At 41.7% G+C, this 11,382-nt stretch overlaps 1 protein-coding gene across 1 annotated transcript; it reads left to right on the forward strand.

The window, feature by feature from the left end:
- Positions 1-1,158: 1,158 nt before the first annotated feature.
- Positions 1,159-4,656, forward strand: LOC140280338 (serine/threonine-protein kinase pim-1-like). Its single transcript, XM_072375641.1, has 9 exons — positions 1,159-1,420; positions 1,601-1,753; positions 1,983-2,077; positions 2,159-2,206; positions 2,316-2,534; positions 2,717-2,897; positions 2,996-3,166; positions 3,285-3,372; positions 4,560-4,656. The coding sequence occupies exons 1-9, from the start codon at positions 1,159-1,161 to the stop codon at positions 4,654-4,656; spliced, it is 1,314 nt and encodes a 437-aa protein (XP_072231742.1).
- Positions 4,657-11,382: the final 6,726 nt, after the last annotated feature.

The raw sequence follows: 11,382 nt of genomic DNA on the forward strand, positions 1-11,382 counted from the left end.
TCCACTCTCAGACCTTCAGGACTTCTGGAATTGGTTTTGGTTTCCAGGAAGTCTGCTAGGTGGTCACAGTTGTCCTCCAGGTAACTGCCTGTATGCACTGTGGACATGAGACACACTCAACCATATTTAGCTGGGTCTTCCTCTTGTCTTTCCTTCAACATGTCCAGCATCATCATGTTAAGGCCAGGCTTGGCATCCACGACCTCATCCACTTTGTTAAGAAAGAAAAGCAGCCATTTAATATGGCTGCCGTGATCAGGATGGTGGTTGAAAAGAAATGGTTGAAACTTCCACATCCCTTTCTCATTTTTTTTTATTTTTTTTTTTTTTTTACTAGGCAATACTTGGTTTCTTTCATAATATTGCCTAGGGCGGAGCCAAGCCCTGTGTTGCTAGGCGACATCATGAAGGAACTTTATGATGTCACTCAAATGTAATACATACATCACAACATGCATCACAACATGCATCACAACATGCATCACAACATGCATCAGAACATACATCAGAACATGCATCAGAACATTCTATAGTTCAGTTCACTAATATCTCAGAACGTTTGTGAAGACTAACTCTACGCGTGTTGAATCTATACCTGGAACTTCATAAAAATCACAATGAACAAAGATTTTTTGCAGAAGACAAAGAAAGCCCTCAAGAAAGATCAAAGTAAGGGAGAAATTCATGCAACAACTTGAAATTACTCATTTTGGTTATATATATGAATCATTCAGTTTGTGCCTTAAGCTACACTTCTGGGTTTGTAATGCAGAAACTTCCAAACTTATTTTTAGGATAAACATTTTTTTCTTTTTAAAAGTATAACTTGGAAATTTTAACAATTTGTTTAAAATTCAGGCTAGTTGGTATTCTTGGGTTATACTAAAAGTGATTTTCAAACAATAGATCTGTAATGACTTTTATTTTTCCTAAATTTGGTTTTAATACTAATTAAAATACTGTGGTTACCAAACAGTTACAACTGTTTTTGCAAATTAAGAAGTTTCTGTATTACACTCCCTGTTTTCCTCAGATCATCATCACTGGTTATGTGTCTGTAATCTGAATCTTTTTTGGGGAGTGATAAAGAATTATTTGATAAATTAATAACAAAATGACAACTTTTTTTTATTGTTATTTGTAGAAGTTGACAGTAGCATGACACGTTCAGTGAAGGATGGCCGGACAAAGGCAACCAAAAGAAAAGCCAGTCCTGACCAGCAGTTGACCAATAAAAGAACAAGGGTCTCTGAGGTGGCAGGACCTTCTACAAGCTGTCAGGACCAGGTCAGGACAGTGAAAAGAGGAAAGAGGAAGGTTACAGAAGATGGAGAGGCACCCTCAAGAAACCCAAAGAGAAGGAGGGGACTCCTGGATGTCGTGTTAAATCAAGAGTCAGCCTCCTCCTCAGTGGAAAGTGGTAGGCTGGTGCATTCTGTGAAATTACAGCTGCATAATTAACTTACATTTTAGCTGTAGTGGTTGAATATTATAATGTCCTTTAACTTTGTCACACTGATCTAAACACACATTTTCAATCAAATTACAAACATGTGAGTGTCATCATGCTAATGTTTCAATGTGTTATTGTCATTTATAGGATCCAGTAGCAACAATTTAGATGGTTGTACATCTGATGGGGATATAAGGAGGGGTAATAGAAAGAGGAAGGCCTTACCTGCTGAGGAAACACAGAGTAGGAAGAGAACGAAGAAAACTGAGACCATACAGGACCAAATAGATGCCCAACGAGGTCAGTCATTAATAAAAAAATGTAACATTTAGCTTCAAGTGCGTTATATTTAATCTAAGTATTTATATTAGGTATTACCTAGGCGATATATATATATATATATATATATATATATGTTTGTTTTTTTAAATATATATATAGAGAATTTTTAGAGGTAACCTGTGTAAATTATCATTGAAATTCTTCTGATGTACTGTCAAACTAAAATGATGTTTATGTTTTATTTTAGCTGAATTTGAGGAGAAATATGAGGAGAAAAATCAGCTCGGCGAAGGAGGCTGTGGATCTGTGTTTGCAGGCTGTCGGAGAGAAGATCATTTACCCGTATGTATTAGACACACATTGTCATATTCAAGACACTCACCGTATGATGTGACTAACCAAAGTTTTGTTTGTATCTTGCAGGTAGCCATCAAACACATTCCTAAGGACAAAGTGTTCTGCAAACATAAAGTAAGTTAGCAACGGCAGTAACTTCTGCTTTTATCAGCACTATCACTGGATTATAGATAAACTGTGGTTTTCCCTGCCTAACACTTTCTTTGTTGCTGTGATGTTTCAGGACAAGAATGGGAGGCAGATTTCAGTGGAGGTGGCTGTCATGCTGAAGCTGGAAGGTAGCACTGCCAGTTCAGTGGGGCACTCAGCACCTGTGTCCCTGCTGGACTGGTATGATCTACAGCAGGAGCTGATTCTTGTGCTGGAGAGACCAATGCCTGCCGAGGACCTCGCTCACTACATCGAAGAGCATGGAGGCTCCCTCCAGGAAGATGAGGCCAAAGTAAGCTGATGGAAAATATTTGCAATCTTTGTGAATGTCATTCTTTGAGAGACATCGTCACACTTTCTGCTTTTTTTATTTAAATGATTTCATAATGGTTATCAAAATAATTTAAAGCCATAAAAAATGTCACACCATCCTCTCTTCTTAAATATCTAACCTGTTTTTTTTTCCTCTTTCAGATTATAATACAACAGTTGGTTGATGCAGCAGTCCACCTTAAACAAAACAGCATCTTCCACAGAGACATCAAAATTGAAAACATCCTGATTGAGACCGGCTCAGATGTCCCACGACTTCGTCTCATAGACTTTGGAATGAGCTGCATCAACAAAAAGACATCTATATATCGGACTTTTTATGGTATGTTATTACTTCAGATTTTGCTCTTCTCCAATCAGTGATTTAAAAACCAAAGCCACTCCTCCTCTAACATTTATTCTTATGTCTTTATCCTCAAGGTACCAGTGCTCATGTCCCTCCAGAGTGGCTGAACTCCTGTACATACAGTGCTGGACCTACAACAGTGTGGCAGGTAGGAGTGGTGCTGTTTGAAATGCTCCACAACAAAGATTTCAGGTCCACTAACTTCATCAGGAAGAGACTAAAGATTAGCAGTACGCTGTCTCAAGGTAAAACAAACACCCATACACACATCTGTCATTAAGAAAAGATAATCTGTTTCAGTTCACATTCTGATAGACCACTGCAGACCTAACAATGTTTGTTCTTTTTCTTCACATCCTCCAGATTGCCTGGATTTCTTGGAGCAGTGTTTGATTAAAGTTCCCAAGCAGCGCCCCACGCTGGAGCAGCTTCTGAATCACACTTGGTTCACGTGAGACAGAAACAACACACACACTGTTAATCAAAACAAATGACATTTTATTGAAAGTTTGATTCATGTTTAAATTTAAACCTAAATCTTTATGTCTGAATTTAACAGGAATAAATATACATTATAAATATGTCACATTCTCTGTGATGTGAGGATGTAAGGATAGGATAGAATACAATATATTAGAATACAATAGAATAGAACATAACACAATACAATACAACAGAATACAAGATGATATAATACAATTCAATAGAATAGAACATAACGCAACGCAATACAATACAATAGAACACAATAGAATAGAATAGAATCCTTCTGTATTAGTTCTTCAACAGGTACATCTACAGTGTTGCAGAAGACAAACAGAAGAGGAACAGAACAATTATAAAATGTTTTTTTTAAATTATCAGTGTTCACTTCTCTGAGAGGAAGTGTTCACTGATGACTGAATGATCTCAGATGTGCAAAAATGAATTGTCCTAAATATTGCAAAAATAAAATCCATTTTTAAACACAATTTTCAAAGAACGTAAATGTTTATTTAATATTCTGACATTTGAATATTAGTTCAAGTAGTTTCACATTTATATTAGCCCTATATAACTGAGTTCAGAAATATCTACTCTGTCATCTGGCCTGCTTGTGCTACTCCCGGGGGGGGGGGTTTCCTCTCCCCGCTGCTCGCGACTTCACCCACCTGTGGGCACGTCACGACTCCCGGGGCACTCCTGGGGCAGGTGCTGGCCCACTGTGTGGCTGTCTGGGGCGCTTGGCCCTCTCAGGTATTGGGTGGGGCCTCTGCCAGGAGGTATGTATCACTGATGACTGAATGAAATGTGAAAAAATTAATTGCGCTAAATATTACAAAAATAAAATCCATTTTTAGACACAATTTTCAAAGCACTCAATGGCATCTTACAAGACACAGATAAAATGACAATAGAACATTAACAATAAAAATATGAATTCATTTTATTCATTGATTTAATAGGGACTAAACTTAATACATATATTGAGCCAGATTTGGCTGCAAGCTCCTGCTGGCGGTGGCTGTTCCTGCTGGTGGTGTCTGCTGCTGGTGGTGTCTGCTGCTGGTGGTGTCTGCTGCTGCTCGCAGAGGCTGCTGCTGGTGGTGTCTGCTGCTGGTGGTGTCTGCTGCTGGTGGTGTCTGCTGCTGCTCGCAGAGGCTGCTGCTGCTACCATTGGAAGCTACTAGTGGTGACTGCTCGCTGGTGTCTCACTGATGGCTGCAGGAAGATGCTGGTGGTTGCTGGAGGTTGAGCAGGAATGGAGAGGCCAAATACATCCATGGCAATAACTAAAGTATTTGGTAGTGGCCTAGATATTATGGCCTTTGGTGCAGGAGGTTGAGCCTTCTTGGCCTTCTTGTTCTGACTCTTGCTGCCAAGGTAACCTTTACTCTAGTCTTCTCTCCTTTCAGCCCTGATGCACTTTGCCGCAATCCTTAACCTCAGCCTGACATATTTGCAGACTATCTTTCTCTTCACATCATGGCATGATGGAAGGCTGCTCTCCAGAAGCATGGCCTCCTCTTCCAGCTCTTCCACTGCATTGGTGCACTCCATCTGTCCTGAACGTAACAGCTGCTCCACATGCTGGACGACAGTGAAGACCTCATCAGATGGCCGATAAAGTGCAGCCGGTTTGAATTCCTTCAACTGCAGCAGAACAACATGCTCATGTGCATCATCTGCATTTTGCACAAGTGCATGCTTGCATGTCTCGCAGTGTGAGCAGCTAAAGACACACTTCACGGTGTATACGGCCAGATGATACAGAACACAGGAATCTGTTTTTGTGAAGGTGGGTGGTGATGTCAGGTCGACCAGCTGCTCCACTCTCAGACCTTCAGGACTTCTGGAATTGGTTTTGGTTTCCAGGAAGTCTGCTAGGTGGTCACAGTTGTCCTCCAGGTAACTGCCTGTATGCACTGTGGACAGGAACTGTCCAACAGTGACAGCCCGCAGGGCATAGTGGAACTCCACAGGTGTTGGCACAGGGTTCCTCTGACATATGCATCCAAATGTGTTTTCCAGGCAGTCCTGCATGAACCGGCTTGTGAGGACAAATTTGTGACTCTGGCTCAACAGATCTTCCTGGACCTGCAGTATGGTTCTGTCTGGACTGGCTTCCAGCTGCTCTTTTCCCCTATCTTTAGGTCTTGAAAAAGATGGACACTCTCCTGGAGAAAGCTGATGGCCTTTTCATAATCCCCCATTTTGAACCGTGAGAGGGCAGTCACAACATGGCGGGACGACATAAGGTCAAACCAGTGGTCCATCTTCTCCAGGAACCATGATGTGGTGAGGTTTGATTCAGGACGCTGCTCCTCCTCTACCAGGTACTTTAAGGCAGCACTTGTCGACTTACTAAAGATATGCATGGCTGAGCTAACTTTCATCTTTTCAAAGTGGTTAGGCTCCAAGATGCCCCAGGAGAGGTTGGGGGCCAGCTTTAGTGCCATGCCCTCTTGGTAGGACACCAGATCCTGTAAGGGACCAACAGACACCTCACTGGATGGGAGGTGCTCTTTGTTCACCACATCTTGTGGAATGGTGATGGTCTGACCACGGACAAGGGCGCTCTTCAAGTTCTTGACCAGATGTGGAACATCTGCCATGAAATGGAGCCGTCGGTGTGGCTCTATGGGATGTGGAATTCAGGGCTTATCACACGTTACCCCAAAAGCTCGCCACATTGCTCTATTAGGGCTCCCCATGTCACTTGTGACATTAATGACATGAAGTCCTACAGATGCAGCTGCCTCCACTATAGCAATGATGATGGGCTGGTAGACGGCACCATTGGTGGAATTACTGCTGTAGTGGTATGCCACAACTTGCTTCCACCTTGTTGTTACTCCAGCCAGCATGAAGACACAAGCGTGAGTTGCTCTGCCATTGTGGCCAGGCAGTGTAACATTGCCAAACAGCTTTTCCGCCTTTTTATTATTTTGGCATGAATCTGGTCCTGATTGAAAATTGAAGTAAATTTTTGTTGAAGGTTGTTGTTTCTCCTCCTAAGTGCCAAATTGATTATTTTTTGTCATGCTGGAGCGCTCTCTGCTTTTATCCTCCTATATCTTTCCTTTCTTAATTCCCTCAGCAGGTCCTCCACACTGGCCCTGTCATGACTGGCCCCTGGCACACTGGTTCCTGGATGAGTGGCCCCTGACTGACTGGCACCTGCTGGTCTGCTGACCTCTGCTTCACTGTCACCTGACACATCCCTCTCACTCGCCTCTAACTGCACCTCAGTTTGTCCCTCAATATCTGTAATAACAACGTATTGTTGGTGTTATACGTATTTATGCCACCTACACAACACTACAATATCTTGTTTTTGAAATACATGAAATGGGAAAAACTGTGGAAAGACTGGTATCATACCAAGGTTTGATTTTATGCAGTAAGTGTGGTCATCAGATGTTTTAACTTCTGCAGAAGCCATCATCCTCGAAGGTGTTTTCCTCCTCTTGGGCTTGGGGCGATGGATGAAGATGGTTGGGACAGCATCTGCTCTCGACCTCCGTGTGCCTCTTTTTGTGTTCGTGAATTGGTTGTCCTCAAAGTGTAACTGCCAGGAGGTAATGATGTCATACGTCGTAGGCTAAGTTCAGTTTCCCCTACACACTTCACATTTTCTGTTGAACTTTAGTTGTAATGTTCTTCTTTACATTCAGGTGTCGAAGGCCCTTTGAAATTTTAGTAACTTTATCATAAAACCTCTGTGGCCATTACTTACTTCACAAAGTTTTCTGTTGTTGTTGTCATCTTTATATACTCTATAGCTCTGCCCTCTTCCACACAGCATAGACATATATATACGTAGACGCCTCATTGAGCACGTTGGTCCATTGCTGCGGTACGTCAGCGCGTCCGCCATATTGGATGTGGCAGATCTGCCCGTAAACTACTAAAAGGAAATGGACTGAACTTCAAACAGCGCCTTTCTACAAAGTGCTTTAAGTTTGTTATAATTGGCTTTGTTCTTAGACATTATGTATTCATATTCTGCATTTTATAACTAAGCCATGTTCATATTTTGTACTTTTCCACTCTGCTCATACTACGTTATAGATGACCTTAAATGGTCCAAGACTTTAAAATACCATAACGGGACTAAATAACTGGGTCAGATAAAGCTTCTCTATCGTGTCAGATAGGTCTGGTACATTAGTTACACGCCTAAAACAACACTCACTCACACACGTTGTTTATCTCATCCAAAGAATATTACGAAGACTGTGGTTGACCTGTTTTAGTCACTTATAATTGGCCAATATATGAAATATTTCCGTATATTGGGGCTCAGGCTGACGGACTTCCTGCGAGAGCTCTGTCACTCCGAGTTCAGCGCTGCCATACTTTACATGTCACCACTAATAAATACTTTCAATGAAAGAATCGGGCTAAAAAGTTATTGCCTCTTATTCACACAGACACATTAATATAGCTGGGAAACAAATATGTACCAGAAACAACATGTAACTAAGTGATGATTATAAATGTTTATTCCTTATTTTTAGGCTATAGGTAAGCACCAAACTAACATGTATTTTTCTAATGTTTTTATGAGTGTTTACAGCTGCTAATGTGTGCAACACTGTTACTGTGATGATAAATATTGAAATATTTATAATTGACATTTTGTCATCTGTGTTTATTATAACCAGATCCTGAAATGTAGAGGGTTTTCTGAATAAAGAGCACTAACATTTACATTCAACTGATTTTGAGTAATCGTTTTTATATTCACATTGATACACATTTATATAAAGGTATATATGTTCATTGATGAACATATATACATATGAATATCTACAATAAGGGCATTAATGAACACGGGGGCATTGACGATCGTATATACACACTTATATCTACACACTTATCTACACAGCTATAAAATTGCAGTCAGTGTAAGTTAAAAACCTTGGAAAAGAATAGTCTTGTACAGCTTTTTCCATGTGTTGCCATTCTGCAGCTTAAGGGTGTTCAGTTTGGCAATGTGGTGCAGCCTGAATTTGTGGAAGACAGACACAACGAGTGACATCAGCACAAAATGGTGGTTGTCAATTCCAAACTGTGTTTCTTGAATGTGCCCCCCCAGAAAAAACACATCCTCAGAACCGATCTCAGCCCGGACAAACTGACAGATCAAGGCCGCTTTGACCGCTTGCCCTGACACTGACTGGCGAATAAAACACTCAGCTGATCTGACCACCTTTACAGTACCGTCAGAAGGAATCATCAGCCTTCCCTTGTTTTTTAGCGTGAGCAAGTGGTAGCTCTGATCAAATGATGCGGGTACAACATCAGTCACCAAACTACCACGGCACACATCACAGGACAGCTTTTTGAGAATCTGGCAAACAACAAACCCTGAGATGTACACCAGTGCATTGTCCACAAGACCACCAAAGCGGGTTGGTAGATAGCTATGGTCAGACACTAAAGCAGGAACGTTGAAAAAAAGGGGGTGGAATCTCTTCAGTTTCTTCTGCTGCTGGAGAAGAGGACATCTCAAAAGTAGACAAGGACACGGTCTCATCCTGTGCTGCCACATTTCCTGATATGCTTGGAGACACACCACACCGCACCATCAGATGGCAGGAAGATGGCCTGGAACTGGCTGGCTAAGGGATTGTTATTCCAGCCCCCTAAAACACATACAAACAACACATTTACATATACAGTTACCCGAATAATATGCATACATAGAGACTAACCACATAGTAAAAAAGTCTGAAATCCCTACCTGATGCCCTGATTGAATTAAAGAGGAGCTCCACGTGATCCTGGCTAAAGCGGTAGGTGCTGACGTACCGCTGAAGCTGTTCTGGAATCATCAACATCAGGGTGTCAATGTTGATCATGAATCCCATGACAGATAGGTACCTTCACAAGGAAATGTTTTGTCAGTATAATCATGGCAAACCAAAATACCTCAAGAGAGCACTACGTGATTTCCTTCATTTATAGATGTTGTCTTATTTTGTACATTCAATATCAATTTGTTTCTCCAATACACAATCAGCCATTCATATTTACAAAAATGATCACATTAACGAAATCAATTATGTATCCATCTTAACTTATTTATTTATCTATTGACAATACCCGAACCGTTCTGGTTATTTACACCGGCTCATAGCTTTCTCCAGCCTTATGCTTGCTCGCGGTTGCTAGGCAACGAGTACTATCAGCCTATTTCCGGACCATTAGGTTTTATAAACCAGTAAAGTTTTTGAACAAAATAAATATAAAATCCAAAAGAGACCATAAACTCACAATTAACACATTCACCCATCAAGCACACAATTACAACTCTCCCCTCTTACCTGCAAAAAGCCAAAATTATATATTATTTATCACGTTACGCCACACACATCTTCACACTCAGGAGTGTGTTCTCGTCTCAAAGCGTATTCTCGCGAGATATTTATTTTCCCTGTACATAGTGTAGCGAACGCGCCCTCTGCTGGTGAGACATAGACACTGCATCACCACATTTGTCAAACAATAAACGAACATTTCCCGATCAGACAACGCACAGACAATTTTCAACACACTCATGACTTATACTTAATGCAAGTAATATTAAACATATAAATAATAACAATGTGGGTATATCACTGATGGCTCTGTATGCCACACACGCAGAGCCACTGTCACAGAGCGACTCAGTGTCTGTGCAGCTAGGGACACCTTCATCTTCTGTGAATCAAAATTCACATGCTTGTCTGTTACCCTGTTAGCTGCATGCAATCCACCTTTTGCTTGGACATCATTCAGATGAATGATGTATCTCCAGTTGATCTGGCCACTGGTGCTGGTTAATGGACTGTAAGCCTGCAGCATATTCCGTGCCAACTTCAACATATGGCAAGCATCCATCCGCACAATCACCCTCTCACTAGTTACTGGATGTGGAAAGAATGTTTTAAAGGGCTCAATAGGGTTACCCTTTTGCTGGCACCCAGGCAGGTTGCACAAGCGGACATTGGAGGCACGCCCATCTATTTTGACGCATACGAGAGGGCTGCATTGGGATTGGGTCCCGCTCGGTACCGCGGGACTAACTCAACTCTCGCGGGAGTGGGCGGTATGAACTTTTCTGCGGGCAGTCGCGGGCGAAAAATAAAAAATACTGCGGGACAGGGATGTAGCGTTGCCAGGTGTACGGTAATTGTCGTATTTATATAATAATTTTGCCCTGTGTACGATGTACTATCAATAATCCCCAAAAAGGCTACAAATACGATCATTTGACCATTCTGTGAATGTGTGGTTGTAATCGGTTGTAACCAGCCTGTCGCACTGTCTGTTGGATTTTTTTGTGAACCCTGAAGGCATTTCCATGTGACAAGTTTCAAGCTAATCGTGCTTTTCTATTCTATTGTTTACGGGGACATTTAGCCTAACGTGGGGTTGATGATGCAAAGCCGTGCCGACCTGTTAGACGCTATTCAACACTAGAGTGACTATAGCGCACAATAGACTTGTTATTTTAGTTATGAAGGGTGTACGATAATTTACCTCAAAATACGATGATACTACATTTCCCACCTGGCAACACTGTCGGGATGTATCTTAGCGACAGGATAAACAGAATAAATGATGTGGAAAGGAAGCTCAAAGAAGATCTTTACAGCACAAAGACAAAGCAAGGCAAGTCTGACATTTGGAGAAGTTTCTCAATTGTCCACGAATCTCTTTATTAAAAGCCTATGAAATTACGTGTTTTCTCCTGCGGGACTCGAGAAGACATTTCTATTGTTGTGCGGGCATAAAGTCTCAAAGTTTTGCGGGAGCGGGCGGGAGTGGACATACACATTGCGGGAGCGGGTGGTAATGGTCAGAAATTCAGCGGGAGCGGGCGGAAGAAAACAGTCCCGCGCAGGACTCTAACACATACCACTCTTATGCCGCACTTATGCAGTTCCTCCGACGCATGAACAAGCAGCACCTCCTGAGTCTCTGGCGA

This window comes from Leuresthes tenuis, unplaced genomic scaffold, assembly GCF_036924035.1.
Source record: "Leuresthes tenuis unplaced genomic scaffold, fLeuTen1.0.hap1 SCAF_21, whole genome shotgun sequence".
Lineage (NCBI taxonomy): Eukaryota > Metazoa > Chordata > Actinopteri > Atheriniformes > Atherinopsidae > Leuresthes > Leuresthes tenuis.